This window comes from Pelobates fuscus, chromosome 8 (assembly GCF_036172605.1).
Source record: "Pelobates fuscus isolate aPelFus1 chromosome 8, aPelFus1.pri, whole genome shotgun sequence".
Classification (NCBI taxonomy): domain Eukaryota; kingdom Metazoa; phylum Chordata; class Amphibia; order Anura; family Pelobatidae; genus Pelobates; species Pelobates fuscus.
The window spans coordinates 17074309-17094621 of NC_086324.1; the positions used below are offsets into that span (position 1 = coordinate 17074309).

The 20313-nt window shown below is 40.4% G+C and overlaps 1 protein-coding gene across 3 annotated transcripts in view; it reads left to right on the forward strand.

The window, feature by feature from the left end:
• PTPRN (protein tyrosine phosphatase receptor type N) overlaps positions 1-18265 on the forward strand; it is an 88482-nt gene extending 70217 nt beyond the window's left edge. For 2 of the 3 annotated variants that reach the window (XM_063429318.1, XM_063429320.1), the window contains 11 exons: positions 3461-3673; positions 4547-4753; positions 6186-6333; positions 6948-7021; positions 8447-8524; positions 8682-8801; positions 10353-10519; positions 12191-12244; positions 14088-14152; positions 15419-15492; positions 16212-18265. In XM_063429318.1, the coding sequence (XP_063285388.1) occupies positions 3461-3673; positions 4547-4753; positions 6186-6333; positions 6948-7021; positions 8447-8524; positions 8682-8801; positions 10353-10519; positions 12191-12244; positions 14088-14152; positions 15419-15492; positions 16212-16283 (1272 nt within the window). In that variant the 3' untranslated portion in view covers positions 16284-18265. Of the gene's footprint in view, positions 1-3460; positions 3674-4546; positions 4754-6185; positions 6334-6947; positions 7022-8446; positions 8525-8681; positions 8802-10352; positions 10520-12190; positions 12245-14087; positions 14174-14923; positions 15262-15418; positions 15493-16211 lie in introns of those variants that run through there. The other variant, XM_063429319.1, reaches the window with a different exon arrangement.
• The last annotated feature ends 2048 nt before the right edge of the window (positions 18266-20313 follow it).

Below are 20313 nucleotides of genomic sequence, written 5' to 3' on the forward strand. Positions count from 1 at the left end.
ATGCCCATGTTTGAGTTGAATGTTAGAAAAGCCAAGTGTTGGTGTGCATCATATATAAATCTTTGCCCATATTGAGGACAGTGTGTCGAGATGTTTGAATGGTCTTCTACTTTTGACAGAGAGCGCTAGGGAAGAAGACAAAGTAAGTTTGTTTTATTGGAAAGCATAATATATATATGATCAGGTACAGATGCAAACATTATTGAACAGATATTTCGTATATTCAATTTTTTCAAGAACATTTGTAACCTATAGAGCACTAATGATAGAACCAGAGAGGACTGTGGAGATGGTTAGTTGTTATATGATGAAAAATGCTGGCGTTTTTTTGGCGTGGCCAGCCAGGCTCATCCTCATGCATGGACTAATTGTCCACCAGGCCCTATTTAGGTTCCTATCAGCACTTGCCCTTTAATCTGAAATCTTATCTGGTTGAAGAATAACATTGTCATTTATCTTCGTACATGATGTTTATCGCTAGATCAAAAATGTTATTTTGTTTCTTTTTCAAAATATGTGTTATAAAGTCTCCCATTGCTAAATTATTTAACAAACCAAAAAATTACTAGCTATGTTTTAGTTCATTTGACAAATCGAAATTACGTTTTTTTTGAAGGTTGATTTTTCAAGAAATAGTCTTTTTTTTTTTTTTTATCCCCCAAAACAAAAGCTAATACAATGTGAAGCGCACACCTATCATGGCGTTTGTGGCACTTGTTGAATTAAATGTTAATGTCAGAGAATGTGTGGCTGTAAAAAATTGATTATTTTCATGTCTGTGACAAAATACACATTTCCCATATTTAGAACGACTTATCTATATTGTATCTTGTGTTGTAGAAGTCATATTTTTATATCCTGAATATGATAAACTTTCCCAGGGTTGATATCTGATAGAGATCTGTGAACAAGGTGAGGTGTCTGTTCAAGATATATCTTTATTCTATATGAGTTAAGGATGCATCTTGTACATATATTGTGAGCAGTCTGGTTATCTACCTTCTATGATGAGTTGTCAAGATATCGCCTCAATATGTCAAACCATATGGTTGAGTTATTCTGATATGTATGGTGGAATTGTCTACCATACGTATTGAGATGTTTGGTAGCGATATGTCCTTTGTGTGTGTTGTGCAGAATTATCTCTTGTATATGTTGTGCTGTGTGATTGACTTATCTCTTCAATGTGTGTTGACTATCTGCCCACCGCATCTTCTGTATATAAGATAAGTTATCTAGATGTCTCCTGTATATGATGAATAATCAAGATATGTCCTGTGTACAGATGGAGATTTCTGGAAAAGATACCTCCTGTTTTTTGGATCTCTGAATGACGTATCACCTGCTTTTGTTGAGTTGGCACAGCAACAGCGCAGGATTCAGGGATCTCTGTTTTTTTCAATGGGGAGGCTGACAAAATTTGGATGGCTGGTGTGTTTTAAAGTCTGGGGTAGTTAAGCAGTGCTTTAGGCCATGCTATTATTTGACATATTTTACAGATAATTGATTTATCTATTCAGATTTTTTTACACCCATTATTTAATTGTGAGTTGCTGTTTGGCTTGTTGGAAACCCAACACATATATAGACGTTATGAATGCTCAAAATCTCCCCTGATACAGTACTTAATATGATTAATGAGGGATGTTTCCTCCCATCTTCCTTTAAAAATCTCAAAAAGAAAAAAAAGATATCTAGGTAAATATTTTTTAAAGATTTGACGACCGTAGGAATTCCGTTTCTTTATTAATTTCAATTGGATTTTTTCCTTTCCTTGTTTATGCTAGCCGTTTTTTTGCAGTTAAAGAAAAAAAGGTCAAATTTATATTTTTATAAAAATAGTATTTTCTCCATCGAGGAGAAATGCCTGATTGAGTCTCTCAAGATACTTAGTACATAACGGCTAGACGTGTAATGATTACTGAAATTTAGATTGCAGTAAAAATATAAAAAAACAATCTTTGTATTACTTGTATAAGCTAGCTTGCTAGAAGGATATGAAGGCAAATGCCCTTTGATCTGCTACTGTGTGAAATATTGAAGCTCCCAGTGACAGCTTTATCCTGCAGTCCCACGTATAATCACAGAGGGTGCCTCAGATAAAATGCATTTATTTTGCTTTTTGTCAGAATGTGTTACATGCTGACTTTCACAGGGCTCCTTTAAAAGGCTTTCTGACCACGATCTTATGATTAATATAAATCACAGAATACCATATACCTTCATTTTACCTTACCAACTTCACAGAGATTTCTAAAATATATATATTTATTTTAATTTTACCTATGTCATTTTGTTAAAAATTAGATATTCTTTATATTTGTTGCAGGTATGCATTTTATAAATTTTTTATCCATGTAAAGGTTAGGGTTTTTTTATGATAAAGGTTAGGGTTTTTTTATGATAAAGGATAGGGTTTTTTTTTAATTATAAAATTAGCATTATGCCTCATTTTGTAGTTCCAGTTTAATATCCAAACCTATAAATATAAAAATATAAATAAGCCTATAAATACTCTGCTCAGTGTAGTGTGTGTGTGTGTGTGTGTGTGTGTATATTTGTATATGGACAGTTCACAAATATTTAGGCTGATGACAAACGGTAGTTGTGAATATTCTATTCTCAATTTAAATTTAAAAGATATATTTGTAAGTAAAGCGGTTGAACGCCCCGGGTTAGATTTACATATCATTTTCCAAGCACTCTTCTCCCTAAATATTTTTTTCCTTATTTTGCAATTGCATTCAGTTAGTACATATTCCTCAGATATGTTGGAACCTCCCAACATTGAAATGCCCAAATAAAGAAACTAATGTTGGGGTGTGTTTAAGAGTATGAGACGCTAGTAAGAAATTTTATGTTAGTTTATTACATTTCGTGGGTGTAATTGAGATAAAGATGCGGTATATGCCAAAACTAAATTAATTACACAATATTTTTTTTGAGTTTAATTGGAACAGATGCTAATTATTGCTCTTTCCCCTGTGAGATTACCTGCCTATAATTGTGACCTTACCGTGTGTTTACACACCCACACCTGGTTTTAGAATGTATTGCTGAGCAGGAGATCTCTGTTGCACAGATGGGCGCTGATACTTACACTGATGCATATATACCCTCTCTGTTGCATTAATGCATAGGAAATATTTACATTGCACTGGAGGCCAGATAACTCCTTTTGTTGCACAGAACAGGTAATCGGTCTCTTGTTGATGTGCAGGTGAACAGTTGGTTGTATTAGTGGTCCAGTTACTGCTCTCAGGTACTGTTGGACAGGTAAGCTCCCTGTTTCACTAATGCATAGGTAATAGCACTTTTGCACTGATGGCCATGTAACCTCTGTTTAGCATTATAGGCAAACTATGTGTTTGTTGCATTGATGGGCAGATAACCCCTCTAGCCATTTTTTACATTTTATTTTTTTACTGTTTTACATTAAAGTGTTTTCTTCTTCCCACAGGTTGGAAATGGCACTGTGTTTCCACACACCAGTCACTTTGGAGACAATTTGCGCTTCGTTTTGCTCATCTTTATCGCCTTGGCTTGCATTGCTGGTATTGTTATTGCATCAGCCGTCATTTTCTGTATTCGCCAACATGCCAAGCAGCGGGAGAAGGAGCGACTTGCTGGCCTCGGACCTGAAGGTAGCGGCGACTCCACATTTGAATACCAGGTAAAGCTTCTAATATAAAGCAGGATAACTGTAACTGACTGTAAACAGGGGCGAAGTGAGCCCCTGGGCAAATCGGTCATGGACCGAGGGCCCAAGGCCCTTAGGGGTCCGCCCGCTGTGCAGGAAAGGAACAGCTGTCTAGGGAGTTAAACAATCTCCCCAGCCAGCCTGCAGTCAGTGAGGGGCCCGCACGACAATCCGCGGGCCCCTGCTACAAAATACTTATCTTCTTTTTCGGCCCCTCTCCCCTTGTTCTGCCACACAGCCCCAGCAGGGCACACTGAAAGAAAGCTAATGGGGCCTTCCCAAAGACCCACTAGGCTGCCTCTCAGTGTGCCTGAAAGATAAACACATTAGGAGAGCTGTCTGTAAGCCTTATCAGGCAGCTCTGTGTGGCTCCTTATATAGGAATTGACATAATGTGTCAAAAGTTCAGCCGTGCGGAGTTGCCTGGTATATCTATATCTGCAGGGGGTCCAGGTCTTAATTTTGCCCGGGGCCCCAGGACACTGTCATTCCGCCCCTGACTGTAAATTTTATTATGCCATGAACTTCATCAGTGCACAGGATGTTATCTATATTATATGTCTGCATGCCAACTGTACATTCGATGTAAATTATATTGGCTCCATAAGGCGTTCCTCAGCACATTTAAACAGCTTGCCCTGTTGCCAATCTATATATTTTCACACCTAGAACATCTTATGAACTGGGAAAGTTATTATCACATGGACCAAACCACTAATAGTCAGCAGGAGAGTAGATACAAAGTATCCCATTTACAAAACATTCCAGATATAGATAATATTTGTCTTTGTATATCTGAAAAGCAGAATACTAGTTCCCTTACACTCTGTCTATTGTTGAGTGCAGGATCTGTGCAGACAACACATGGCGGGCAAGACTCTCTTTAGTCGCACTGAGACTACCGGCGCAGCAGAGAACTCTCGTGTTAGTAGCGTCTCATCCCAGTTCAGCGATGTTCCTCAGCCCAGCCCCAGCTCTCACAGCAGCACTCCATCCTGGTGCGAGGAGCCAGTCCAGTCAAACATGGATATCTCAACTGGCCACATGATCCTGGTAAGACAGCCGATGTATGAGTGTCTTATTGTTTTTTTTTTTTTTTATTATTATTTTCAGCCTGAATTCTATGGGGTTTTTTTTTATTTAAAAATGAAAAATGACCACCAAATGTGGATGGCTAGCACATGAACTGCTCAGGCAATGTCATGCAGTTTCCAACCCTACAGGAAAAGAACTCCTTAAATAAATTAAAATACATTTACAGAGATCCTTGGGAACCCTTAATCATGGGAAGAGAGGCTAGATTGTTCTCCCCTTTTCATACACAAGTTGCGAAGGCCCTGACTATACCTGAAGAGAGCCTTCATCTCAGATTTTCTTCTTCTTAACCTAATGGAGTGGGGGAATAATGGAAATATAATAAAGAGGGAGCATGGAATAACTGACACTGGAGGCAGGGGGCAACTAGTCTTTATGTGTAGGTGGTAGCCTCCAAGCACCCTTTCTCTGCTGATTTAAGACACTGGACATGTTGGGATACCTGTTTGCAGAGTCCTGCATGATTGAGGCAGCAGGCAGGAATTATGCAGGGACTTTGCTAACCCAGCCCTGTGTGGGTCTGTGTTTGGACTAGTGGACGTTAAGCTCATTACTCTCCAGGTCTGGGTAAGGTTGACCCACTGGGATTTTTCTCAGGATACTACAGTAATTTGGAGGCTCACCAGGCAGCTAGGCTGCTATGGTATGTCTGACATTGAGGTGTTTGCAAGAGGCTGTGAGATTAGATGTGTGTGTCAGTGGAGGTGCAGGAATCAGAGTCAGTTTTATTGCTGTGAATCGTCCCTCATGCTAAGCAGGTCATACTGATAGAGAAGCAGGAAACAACGGAATTCTGCAGGCCCATGCTCTCCCCAAATGCCTTGGGTAGACATTAAATTGATAAGAATGTTGACTGGGATACCAAAAGACTCGTACACCTCTCCCATGCACTTGCTGTGGGCTTTCAGATAGTTATTGATCCAAAAAGTTCGTTGCTGGGGAATGTATGAATCCCTGATATTGTAAATGTGCAGATCCCACCCCCACATCCAGAATACAGTGACAACAAATGTCTGATCACTATGGCATTAAATGCCCTCTAAATAAAATATTAAATACCCAAAACCTTAATTATATGTTAGTGTGTGAGGGAGTCTGCATTACTATAAATCTGTAGTGACAGAAATTCTTGTAAAATTGAATGTTGATGCTTACTAATGCTCAAACGTTATTAAAATATGATGTCCTCATACTTGACATTTTGAAACCCTGGCGTCCAGTTATCTAACCAAGTGTACTGATCATTTCCTTTCATTGTCATTGATTGCACTGGGCAAAGAAACAGCAGTGTAGCGGCTCGGTAGTTTCCGCCCCCTTTAGCCATATATAATAGAGGAATCTTTATTTTTGTTGTAATTATTCTAACAGTTTTTATTCTATGTTTTACTAGGCCTACATGGAAGATCACATGAGAAACCGTGATCGTCTTGCCAAGGAATGGCAGGCTCTCTGCGCATATCAGGCTGAGCCCAACTCTTGCTCCATCGCTAAGACCGAAGCCAACCTGAAAAAGAATCGCAATCCAGATTTTGTGCCCTGTAAGTTCGTATACATGTTAAAATAATTACAAATCAGGTTTTTAGCACATACAGATAAAAAAGGGTAGGCAGCTCAAACACCCAGAGTCTCTCCGTTCCGGCCCAGTGAAAGGTACGTAGAACAAGAGGAGGGAGTAGTGCCTGATTATGTTTCTGAGATAGATACTTTCTCAGAGGTTGTAAAATATGTGGAGGCAGAAAGTACTGTGTGGTATGTCCTGCATACAATGCCAAAACAATAAGTGAAAAAGCACTTCTACAATAGCTCTATTTAGATACGTTTTGGCAGTACAAGCCTGGCCTAGGGATATTCGGTCTCTTCTATTGTTTTAAAGTGCTTCTGTGCTGTGGTTCTCAAACCAGGAGACCACCAACCAAATGTGGTGGCTCAAGATGAGTTTATCACAGTGTTCACTTGTGATAAAGCCTCTATTGGCGAAAAGTGAACTCTTGTGACAAAGCATTTAACGCTGAAAACCTTCAGAGAGTCCTTCATGCTTCTATCTCTTTCGATGGTTCTGTTTGCATAGACCTGGTTTCCTGTACCAAATACGTGTAAGTGAGCCGCAGGCACAAACATAGAGGTGTAACTTGGGTTTCTATGTTTTCCGCAGATGATCATGCTCGTATTAAGCTGAAGAGTGAAAATAACACTTCCCACAGTGATTATATCAATGCCAGCCCTATTGTAAGTACTTCTGAGACATACTGACATCAGTGTCACTGCTCCCTTCCCCCGGAATACTGTAATTAAAATTGTATCTCACATCCCTGGCTGACAATTAAAGAGCTGTGATAAAGTCTTATTTTCAGTATGTTAAAAAAGGGCAATGATCCCAGGTGCAGCTGCATTAAAGAGACCTAATCTGTTTCCCACCATTCTCCCTGCTTGTGTTTATCAATGTTGCCGTCAGCAATCCAAATAGAGTCCTAACACAAAAGTTGCAATCTGTTACAAAGCCCTGTGTTTCAAGGAGCTCACAATTCATTACCCTTTCCTTTTGCACTGCTTGGAAATTGCCCACTAGGCATTATTATCTCAAACAATACAGCTGTCCTGACTTGGGGCATTTACATGGTAATAGCAATAAAATGATACGTTAATTGAAGTCAGGAGGTATGTGTAAATGAGAAAATACAAGGAACAACGTGATCCGGAGCCCAATCCAGCTCATTGTAAAGCACAAAGGATTATAGACAAATTTAATATCTGTGCGTTTCCACTCTGCGTGTGCAAAGGCTGTAAGTGAGGGATCACAGTGTATTTCTTTGTATTCTTGCTGTATTCTCAGTGATCCCACAGTGAGAGGATTTGGCAGGTTCTGTAGACACCCAAAAATGTATTTTGTGAAAGCCTGGCTCCACTCGCAAACCAAAGCGAAATCGCATCATTTCATTTTTAAACTTCATGATGGCAGACCACGATTACATCACAGCACACCATAGTTTTGTTACAAACTCAGAAAGCTACTTTGCTATCCATATAAATATTTACTCTTGGGGCAGTTCATTGTATTTTAACACCATATTGAATTAAATACAGAAATGGTGAAATATCAGAGTCCATACAGATGTTTAAACAGCAATTGGATAAATACTTGCAAAAACATAATACTAAGGGATATAATTTCTAATTAGTGGGGTAATAGCTGCTTGATCCAAGGAGACATCTGACTGCTATTTTGGGGTCAAGAAGGAATTTTTTCCTAGTTTGTTGCAAAATTGGAAGTTCTTCAAACTGGGTTTTTGCCTTCTTTTGGATCAACAGCAAAAAACAAATGTGAGGAAGACAGAACTTGATGGACACAAGTCTCTTTTCCACCTGTGTAACTATGTCATTAGACCACATAAAAAAGATTATTGTACAAAGTGAAAGTCTATATTTCATTATCTCTATAAATATATGAATTGTATCATTTTCTTAGCTTGGAATATTTGTGTAAATTGCAGACTTGATGTGCATGTTCAGACACAGATGTACGTGGATGCTGTGAGAATTACAGATATTTTACTCATCACAATTTCTGTGAAATTGATTAACTCTTACTACTGGTGCGCTACTTTAACACTCTAGATTCAGCGACACGTTGTTCTCTTTATGTCTTTGAAATAGATTGAACATGATCCTCGCATGCCAGCATACATCGCCACCCAGGGGCCTCTGTCTCATACCATCGCTGACTTCTGGCAGGTGACGCATTTCTATTTCTATTTACCCTTCATTACATTGTAACAATTCTTCAATTCGTGTCTGTTCTCACACATCGCACATTAATACTTTTTGTGATGTTATTACATACTGTTGCCTGGTGACGAGGTATTGACTGTATACTGGTATCATTCTGCAGATGGTGTGGGAAAATGGCTGCACGGTGATTGTCATGCTTAGTCCTTTGGTGGAAGATGGAGTGAAACAGTGCGATCGATACTGGCCCGATGAAGGGTCATCTCTGTACCATATCTACGAGGTTTGTATCGAGGGTACCAACCTCAACTACCCTTTCTTCAGTATGTCATTTAAGACATAAGTCACTAGCTCTCACAACAAGAAATAACAAGTCAAAGAATATATAAAGCATAACCAACCACAAATATCTCTTGTACGCACTAAAAAACTCAATAACCAGAGGCTTGTGAGTGAGCTCGTCGGTAAAATACAGCTGGTAGGTCTTAGCGGCTACAAACTACCAACGTCATTGGCCTATATTTGCATTTTACGTCGACATGCTACTCACATCCGCCTGCACTAACGCCATCGCTTTAAACACGTTTTCCAATTAAAAAACACATTTTCCAATTAATTGCTATAGCAACTCCAGCAGAATACTATAAAGTGATCACTCCTACACGTCGCCTATAGTGAGTCACCTATGAGAACATTTACTGAAAAAAACTACATACATCATGATTATTACTCATAAATAGACTTTAAACCAGCAATGTATGTGCATATATATTTTATTTATTATAAAGGGTTTTTATGTTTATTTATTGATAAAATGTTTTAACAAAAATAATATATTGATGTTTCTCTCCCTTTCAAATAGATCTTGGGGAGCACATACAAATACATTTTTAGACATATATACAGAGATTTAATTTTTTAGGCTAAAAGTTTAAAATATTTTTTTTCAGAATATAAAAATTTCAACAACTTTATCGCACATTTAAACTAAATCAGTATATCAAAATATTGAAATATTTTCAAAATATGAAATCATTTGCAAAGCTTATCCAAAAATATTAAATCGAGGTTAAATTACGAGACATGTTTTGGGATACACTGTTACACATACAATGGACATATACATTGCAGTTCTAAATGAACAGTGAGTGCAGTTGCTTTTTGATTGAAGATAGATGGGTGTAGATGGTTTTGAGGGATTTGTGACTAGTGGCAGGTTTGATATTTTAGTTCTTTCAGCAGATCGCCTTGTTGCATCAGATATAAAAGTGCCCTAATGAATATAGTGTTGGATATAGTAAATATAAGATCTACATCGAATGCTTTTGGAACTTGCAGTCATTATCTTGTCTTTGTCTTTACACTTAGATGAGGCAGGTATAATTTATAGTCAGATAGCGACAGGTGGTAATTTCTACCATCTAGCTTGTAAGCCAGGTGTTATTTAGCATCTCCTATTAATCTCTAAGGGAGATATTAAAACATTCCACAGCCGTTAATTAGCAGCCGTTAAACATTAAAATTTGTAGCATCAAAAACTGACAGTAATGGCCGACAACTGTGACTGCTGTTTTAGTTATTACTGACTTGTTTCTAAATAATTGTGGCAAGCACGGGGAGTAGCCCCAAGTATTTCAATCAGTTGCTGCTCTCTTGCGATGGCTTGCTTTGCAAACTTTAAAAAAAATCTAAAGATTAGCAAAGAAACATTTAAACAACTTAATGTTTGTAATAAAGTGGTATTTGCTAAATAAGACCCTGAAGTGCAGTGTTACTCTCTGATCTATTATCTATTGCCCCCATGCCCTCATGCTATGATCTCATGTATTCGCAGGTCAACCTGGTCTCCGAGCACATATGGTGTGAAGATTTCCTGGTTCGCAGCTTTTACCTGAAAAATGTCCAGTCCCAAGAGACCCGCACCTTGACACAGTTTCACTTCCTGAGCTGGCCAGCAGAGGGCATCCCAAGCAGCACTCGCCCCCTTCTCGACTTTCGCAGGTAACGTGAGCTTTTGAGATTAGAGATTGCTTCCTGTAAAATGCATGGAAAACTAGTTGCTGGAGATTGCTTGGCTGGGCCATTTTTCTTTCTGAGATTCAGGAATACGTTCCCTGGAGATTCCGCCGTATCATTTTATATCATCACTATTTTGGCGTATTGTATTGTCACACGCTCAGTTTAATAGCCCCTCATTGCAGATCCCCAATTTGTGTGGTATCCTTTCTATCGTAGGTTTGAGTTTGCTGTTTTGATTTTCAATGCAATATATATAATAAATGGGACTGTTAACTATTTTGTTAACCATGAAAGACTTGACAGTTGCCAAACCCATCAAAGTTTTGTCTTTAAAAATGTTCTGTTACCACTATATAAATCTTTCGAACCTGCAACATGCAGTACAATTTTGGGACTCTGCTATAAAGAGGGATTTTGTGGCAATGGAATTGGGCAGTACAAACAGTTTAATGGTTCATTATTCTTTAAAATGACTGTACAAAGGACAAGAGATCCAGCACAGATCTAAATAGCATTTCGTTTTGTTTTGGTTTTTTCTTCTTTTCATCTGTATAAATGCATGTACACAGCTCAGATCAATGCCTTTCATTTTTAGCACTGCATCACATACAATCTAAATGTAGATTTTAGTATAAATTGTGTGGAGTCTGTCTTTCTTTCCAGTAAGATCGCATGGCGGGGAGAGGAGTTGTTGGGTGTGAAGTCTGCCCATCTCTCTATTTCTAATTACCTTTTCCTCTCTCGTCTCCAAGGTCTTCTCCTGACTCTGAGCTCATGGCTGCCCTTGTCATTTTTGTGATTTGCAGCTTGTATTTTTGTTCTCAGTTGCATAGTCACAAAAGTGATCATGGGCGGATGAGACAATCATTTCCTGGTCTGGATGTAATTGTTATATTCATTTATTATTATTATTATTATTATTAATAAAAGAGCACAACATACTCTGGGACACTGTACAACTGGTAAACACAATATAAACAAATTGTATTTTAACAAACAAATGTAAGTATTTAGGAAAGAGATGATGAGGACTTCTGTGATCTTACAATCTAGACATGAACATAGTCTGTTTTAATGCCTTAGAGAGCAGTTAGCTGAGTCGTGCAAAAAAACTGAAATTATCAGTAACCAGTACAGGTATTGATCATGTTACCGTCATCTTACATTGCTTTAACCCCTTAAAGGTCTATGACAGTCTGTCATCTTGCAGTCTGGTTCTTTTGGCTTGTTAGGTGTAACTCCTACCTTGTTTATTCAGCTGCTGTCTGAGGGTAATAGTATTATCCCAGCCATTATATTAAATTAAGCCTTTTTGTAAAATAGATAAAATCACACCTTGCATGCAAATTAAGACATTGTTTAAAACTCTCTTTCAGTTTCATGGTTGGACGAAATGTAAACTCAATATGGTATTCACAAACAATTACGATTATTTATATAGTAGAAACCTTCTCCACAGCGCTGTACAATAGATAATCAAGACATACATTTAATGCAATCAATCCATGTATGACATACGGGAAGTTAATGAGTATATGACACAGAAGGATGAGAATTGTGCAGACACCACTTGCTACATAGAGACTTCCCTTTATTTCTGTATAAGCAGAGCATCAATGCACCACTTGTGATTCGTGACCTTTCTTTCAACAGGAAAGTGAACAAGTCTTTCCGAGGTCGTTCATGCCCCATTATTGCGCACTGCAGGTAAGTTAAGGTGTTATGGTGCCCCCAATGTCAGCTGATCTGGAGTCTGTTATGTATAAAGATTCCAAAGTATAAATGTGTAAGAAATGGTCTTACACATTAACAAATGCTGTTCTCCTGGTTATCGAGGTGAGACTTGCTTAGTGGCCCTTTTTACAATGATTGTCATCTAGATTAGACCATTATCTTAATTTGATTGCCACATACTCTGTTTCATCACTCACAGTCCTTTCTACTCCCTCCTTTTTTTTGTAGTAATTGCAAGTTCTTAAATTTCACACCTAGCTTCACACAATGCTGAGTGCTCACACCCAGCGTTACACAGTGCTGAGTGCTCACACCCAGCGTTACACAGTGCTGAGTGCTCACACCCAGCGTTACACAGTGCTGAGTGCTCACACCCAGCGTTACACTGTGCTGAGTGCTCACACCCAGCGTTACACAGTGCTGAGTGCTCACACCTAGCTTCACACAGTGCTGAGTGCTCACTCCTAGCTTCACACAGTGCTGAGTGCTCACTCCTAGCTTCACACAGTGCTGAGTGCTCACACCTAGCTTCACACAGTGCTGAGTGCTCACTCCTAGCTTCACATAATGCTGAGTGCTCACTCCTAGCTTCACACAGTGCTGAGTGATCACTCCTAGCTTCACAAAGTGCTGAGTGCTCACACCTAGCTTCACACAGTGCTGAGTGCTCACATCTAGCTTCACACAATGCTGAGTGCTCACTCCTAGCTTCACACAGTGCTGAATGCTCACTCCTAGCTTCACACAGTGCTGAGTGCTCACTCCTAGCTTCACACAGTGCTGAGTGCTCACTCCTAGCTTCACACAGTGCTGGGTGCTCACTCCTAGCTTCACACAGTGCTGAGTGCTCACTCCTAGCTTCACACAGTGCTGAGTGCTCACTCCTAGCTTCACACAGTGCTGAGTGCTCACTCCTAGCTTCACACAGTGCTGAATGCTCACTCCTAGCTTCACACAGTGCTGAGTGCTCACTCCTTGCCTCACACAGTGCTGAGTGCGCACTCCTAGCTTCACACAGTGCTGAGTGCTCACTCCTTGCCTCACACAGCGCTGAGTGCGCACTCCTAGTTTCACACAGTGCTGAGTGCTCACTCCTAGCTTCACACAGTGCTGAGTGCTCACTCCTAGCTTCACACAGTGCTGAGTGCTCACTCCTAGCTTCACATTGTGCTGAGTGCTCACTCCTAGCTTCACACAGTGCTGAGTGCTCACTCCTAGCTTCACACAGCGCTGAGTGCTCACTCCTAGCTTCACACAGCGCTGAGTGCGCACTCCTAGTTTCACACAGTGCTGAGTGCTCACTCCTAGCTTCACACTGTGCTGAGTGCTCACTCCTAGCTTCACACAGTGCTGAGTGCTCACTCCTAGCTTCACACAGCGCTGAGTGCTCACTCCTAGCTTCACACAATGCTGAGTGCTCACTCCTAGCTTCACACAGCGCTGAGTGCTCACTCCTTGCCTCACACAGTGCTGTGGGCTCACACCTAGCTTCACACAGCACTGAGTGCTCACACCTAGCTTCACACAGTGCTGATTGCTCACTCCTAGCTTCACACAGTGCTGAGTGCTCACTCCTAGCTTCACACAGTGCTGAGTGCTCACTCCTAGCTTTATAATGGCATGTACTAGTTATTGTTGATGCTGTAGGTACTACCTACACAGTCCTTTGTCACTCCCCTTGCAGAGTTCTGTTTTCTCAATGACAATTTCTGCCATTCTGTTCTTTGAGAAGGAGTCAATGTATTATTGACACTGATGTACCTGTCTTCATTCACCAGTAAACGGGTTTATGGAACTTATTGATTTTCTGTTTTAGTGACGGAGCTGGAAGGACAGGAACATACATTCTCATAGACATGGTACTCAACCGTATGGCTAAAGGTGAGAATGGAGCGAGTTCATGTATCATTCTGTGTGGGATAGCCCATCGTGACATGCAGAGCGTATGGCTCTACATGTATAGAAACAGTGTTTCTGGTTACTGTAATATTACAACTTTAGACTTGTAAAAAAACTATATAGCAAAAGTGATCATAGGAACCGCACTCAATCCCAGCAGCCACCGGTGCTCTGGAACAGGACCAGCGATCCCAACACGTTAAGGCAGCAAAAAGATTCCCAGGCACTCAAAGTGTGAAAGCCGCAGACAGATTTATTGAAACAAAAAAGACAGCAACGTTTCAACCTACTGAGAGGTCTTTTTCAAGCTAGAAATCTGCCTGCGGCTTTCACACTTTGAATGCCTGGGAATCATTTTGCTGCCTTATAAAAAAAAACTATTGACCGTATTACAGTAACCAGGGGTTCTTAATACATTATTTCACTAGCTCACTAAACAGTGCGTCTCACATTTTCTAGAGTGAACCATTTATAACGGAACAATATGTTATCAGGTTTATTCGCTAAACTCAAATTGTAGTGAGTTAAAATCCAAATAGCTGATATGGAAAAATTATTCAACCCTGCCCCTGTTACAGTTTGCTTATTTCAGAGAGAATTGGCTAATGGTCCTTCAATTTAATGAGCTATGTCATGACATAGAACTAGAACCTTTCTGGTACAAAGCCCAGAGAAACAGAACATGGTACCTACCCGTATTACGTGACACAAGTTGCATGAACAACTAGATTCTTTGCTCTGTGGCTACATCAGCAAGTAAACAACAGGAACTGCTGTTGGAGTGCAGAGAGCACAGACAGACATTATTAGCATGGCTGGCTAGATGGCATATCAGTTCAGGTGTCATACTGTCAGCTTAATCCCATGTATGGCTGGCCCGTCCCAAGGCCAGGTCCTAACCAGTGACCGTGAGAAATAGCACGCACCCAGAGAGTTAGAGCAAATCCGATGGTTCCAATGTGTCCATACTGTTAGAAAGGATTAGCAAATGTTTCTTGATAAAGACCCAAAAAGATTGAAACCTTTGCACTTAAGTGAGTTTGGCTGAACAAACTGACTTTTCAAATGCCATCATTGTGTCTGGGGAAACTAGTTACTGAACTTGGCCACAATGCCTGAATTATCACTGAATGAAATTATCGACAGTATCTTCATTCATTTTTCATAGTTTAGGACTAGGCCCAGCAGGAATCCTGATTGATATGTACATAGTGCTGTCTCCATGGTTACTGAATGCTATGTTTACAGGTGTAAAGGAGATCGATATTGCTGCATCCCTAGAACACGTCCGTGACCAGAGACCTGGAATGGTCCGAACCAAGGTACAGAACTGTGATGTATTTGCATTTTTATACCATAACTATTACTCTGAACAGGTCTACCTAAATCAGGTCTACTCGCTGACCAGCTTCTATAAAATCTATTGATTAGAAACGGGCAGAAGGTAGATCCATTTAGCCCAATAGTAGTCTGAAGGCTGGAATCTTTTTTGCAGGAGTTATTCTATAATAACTGCGTTTTACTTTTAAAACTTAACCCTGTTATTGAAATCCTCCGTAATATTTTCAGGGTACTGCTTGGTGTTCCATACAGGGAATTAGTTACTAAATGACAGGTGAATTTATCTGCCCTGTGTTATAATTAATGGATCTGTAGCCACTGGCAGCTCTCAATCTGCTGCCGAACTATAACTCCTAATATCTGACATGCTAATCAGGAATTTTATTACATAATCCTACTTTTAATAAACAAAAAAAGAAAATATTTTTTACCTTTACCTTTTACCACTTTTAATCATACAGATTGTGGATAGAAAATATGTTATCTGTTTAGCATTCCATGCTAAGTTCTACTCGAGAAAGAAGTATGTAAAACTTGGGACTAAACTGTGAATCTCGGGACTACTGGCAGGTGTTCATATTAGAATCAGATGTAAATTAATAATTTCCTACATTCCTACTGCTCGTGCATCTCCTGCTGTCTGACTCACAACTATCTAGTGTTAAATCTGTTTCTGACATTGTCCTCTCTCTGCTCACAGGACCAGTTTGAATTTGCTCTCACAGCGGTGGCAGAAGAGGTCAATGCTATTCTTAAAGCTCTACCACAATAAGAAGGAGGTGCCACCATCCCGCTGTCCCATTTGGTGTTGTGATATTGCGCCTGTCGTACAGGGATGGCAGCTTCACCCGCCCTGAAATAACCCATTTAGTGTACTCTCTGCTCCTTGTGCAAGGGACAATTCATACATGACCAAATCTTATGCCTTGACCGCTCTAAGCTTTTGCCCCCTGGAACCACCTGCACCCATCCCATTATCTGTGCTACCTCATACCTTGGATGCTCGCAGTGGGCGGACGCTAGTTAGAGAGGGAGGTGTACTAAATAGTGAAATGCACAGGCAAATATATTGAGAGTTTCAGTAGCATGTCATGTCAGCGTAAAATAAAAGGTTTTCATCAAAATACCACCTCTTCACCTTTTTACTCCTTAGTAAATATCTCCTATATGTTTTTAGTAGCAAAGTGGTTCTGTGTCTCTGAACGTCTGCTTCACATGCACTGATACAATAACACTTTCTCTGATTGGAATTACAGAACGTTTTCTGTGTATGCAGGAGTAAATTGCACCTTTTATATGTAATATGTGGATTATTAAAATTTAGGAAAGATAATCAGTAAATATTACATTAATCAGTTTCTTCTCAGGCAGTGAAATGCGTAGGAATGCTGATTCAACTCTTGATGAGGGATCCTTTGGATACGAATCTGTTGTGCAACACATATAACTACAACATTAAAGGGATTCTATAGTGTTAGGAATACAATGTTGTATTCTTAACACTATAAAGCCCTCTGCCCCCCAGCAGCTAAAGAGTTAAAAAATAAACAACCTTTAGTCATTTACGATATTTCAGTGCCAATTTCCCTCATTGCTACATCAGCGCTCAACCTCCTCCGACGTCATCTGATGTGGGGGAGGGGAGGCAATGCACATTTTTATTGACCGTGGATGTCCTCATGCAGAGTGTGAGGACGTCCAGTGTCAGGCGACCAAAATGTCCGTTGGCAACCAGGAAGTGCCTCTAGTGGCTGTCTGATTGACAACCACTAGCGGCAGTCTTAGTCCTGCAATGTAATTATTGCAGTTTCTCAAAAACTGTTCTGTTAAAAATAAATCTTGGTTCCCAGGGAGCATTTTAGCTAACCTTCAACGCAGTAGCTGTTGTGGACCACAATTCCCATGACTTCAGTGGTCACATGAAAATGTTGCTAAACTAAGCAGTGATATTGTCAATTTTTCCCTGCTCCTCTATGACATGAAGCAGCATTACAGGGATTGTAAGCTGTTAGAGGACAATTCCCATATACCTCTGAGAGACAAATATACAACTACGGTTCATAGGAGATGTAGTCCACCAACAACTGTGCAACCCGGCTTGGACTATCCATGCCCATTATACTATCCAGCCCTGAAAAAAGTGCCATTTTTTTCCTGTGAAATTAAGGATTTTAGAAATTCTATTTTTTGATAAGGCTATTTGCATGGAGTTCCCCTTTGTGGAATCCGACATCATTTTGCTGCTACTGTTCTTACTCCGAGCCAGCCCGATCCACGCTGCACAAGGTATGATGGTCCCATGTATTGTGACTTAGATCAGCTTTCACTTTATTTCTTGTTCTTAGTGACGGGAAATACTCAAAACACATTAACCTTAACACAGAGGTCGACTCATGGGACATATTTCATTCTGATTCCAAATCTTACTGAAATAAAGCTGCATATTTATTCCTGTGTACAAATTGTATTATCTGTCTGTTATGATGGCCTTCCTAACCCCCACCCCCATAAAACATCAACTGTATCTCCTTTCTAAACAATGCTGCATTCTCTTTTAGAGGGTCACAGGGGGCCGAAAGTATGAGTATCTTATTTTATTTTTTTAGCCTCTTTTTTTCCTTCTTCATACTGCATTGTATAAACACTATCATCGCCAAAACCAAGAGAATCATTTCTAGAAAATATAATAGACTTTAATTTTGTATCTTGATGTGAATAAAGTATCTGTGTTGGGTTGTGCAACTGCAAACAAAATGTCTTGTGTCTTGAATTTTATGCTCTTTTAATCAAGTACTCACTTAGGAGAGGGTAGATCCTTGGCCATATCAACATTGCTTCAGCAGTAATAAGCAACCGTCTGTTTTAGAAAAATATGGCAAAAGCATTAAAACTGCACAATCAAAAAAAAAACTGAAAGCAAACCATAACTGATGAAGGAATCCTGGTCTGTCATGAAATGTTATTAAAGGGATACTGTAAGCACCAAAAAAAAAACTTCTTGGAAATCACTCACCTTCGCTGTGGTTTATTGGTGTGTATTTCAGTGTATCAGGGAAGGGTAAAATGCAGACCCCACTTTCAGGAAGTTATCCTTATAGCAGAACAATGAGAAAATGCACAAATAATGCTTTTTCCAACACTGAATAAAAGCAGGGGGGAGGGAGATGACCACCAAGAAGGGGGGGGGGACATCAATAAGAGGGAGGAGGGGGGAGAGACAGGACCACTGAAGGGGAGGGGGTTGAGAGAGACAGGACCACCAAAGGGGAGGGGGGGGGGTTGAGAGAGACAGTCAGGACCACTAAAGGGGAGGAGGGAGAGAGAGTCAGGACCACTAAAGGTGGGGGGGGAGAGACAGGACAACTCAAGGGGAGGGGGGGGTGAAAGACAGGGCCACTAAGAGGGGGTAGGGGGGACCACTAAAAGGATAGGGAGGGGAGATCACTAATGGACAGGAGGGGAGATCACTAATGGACAGGAGGGGAGAGCACTAAGGCAGAGGGGAAGGAGAGGAGATGAGACCACTAAGGGACGGGGGAGTGAAAGAGATCATTAAGGCACAGGGGTGTAAGACAAACAGAGAGGCAGAGGAAGGGGTAAAAGTGAAGCACAGAGGGGCTGGTAGGGGAGACAGACATGCAGAGGGGCTCAGGAGAGAGACGCACAGAAGAGCCTGGGGGGGAAATGAGACACTCAAAGGGGCCTAGGGGAGTAAGACATACAAAGAGGGGGTGTAAGACAGAAAACTTAAAGAAAAAAATATACCAAAATAAATATAATAATAAAAATAAAGAGCTGCTCCTCTCTCAGCCCATATCCTACCCAACAAACCCTCTCTTTCACACTACACACATACACACTGCATCCCCTACATGACTTACAAAAATTGGTATCCCTATACACTACATTTCATAAAAACACACACATACACATTACATCCTCTACAGTTACACAAACACATCCCCTACACACACATACACTTCACTCCCTGTGAGCGAACTCTGGGTGGGCCATGTAGGTGGATTTATGGGCGGCCATTCTAGGCATACTAACGGTCAGGCCCTGGGGGCCCAGACATTGAGCTGTGTAAGGGGCTCCAAAAAATGAAGCTGCTTCCTGTTCGTTGCTTTTTGCGAGAACTGTGACAAACAGCCTCCAGAGAGCCTGTTTTAACACCAGACCAGTGGAACCAGACTGCAGCCTGAGCCCATCATCCTCATGTCCTCATCTGGTGGTAGGTAGGCAATCCAGTATATTATTAGTGGCACTGATCTCTAATTTACCTCACATTAAAGGGAAACCAGTCACCAGAACCACTACAGCTTAATGAAGTAGTTCTGGTGTCTATAGCCTGTCCCTGCAGGCTTTTTAATGTAGACACACTGCCTTTTCAAAGAAAAGACACTGTGTGCAGCACTAGCGTTGGCCCATATGGCAGATCATATGGGTGAGGCATTGTGATGTCACATGGTGGGCAGAGAATAAGGGGGGGGGCAAATTTGTGTTTGCCTAGGGAGGCAAAAATCCTTGCACCAGCCCTGATTATAGCAGATACAGGGAAGAAGGGAGTCGTAGGGAAATAAAGTGGTAAAATGGTTCACTTTTGGGTCCAATTCTGTAACCCTTAAGACACATTTGTATTATTGATACAGATTTCACTTGTTCTTTTGCGATAAGACCAAAATTGTTCTACATACATTACTCATGTGCACTAAGTGATGGACAATATATCAGTTTTGTTGCTTCCGGATCCAGTTCAGAACCTTGACATTCAAGCACAAAGTATTCAGTATATAGATTCA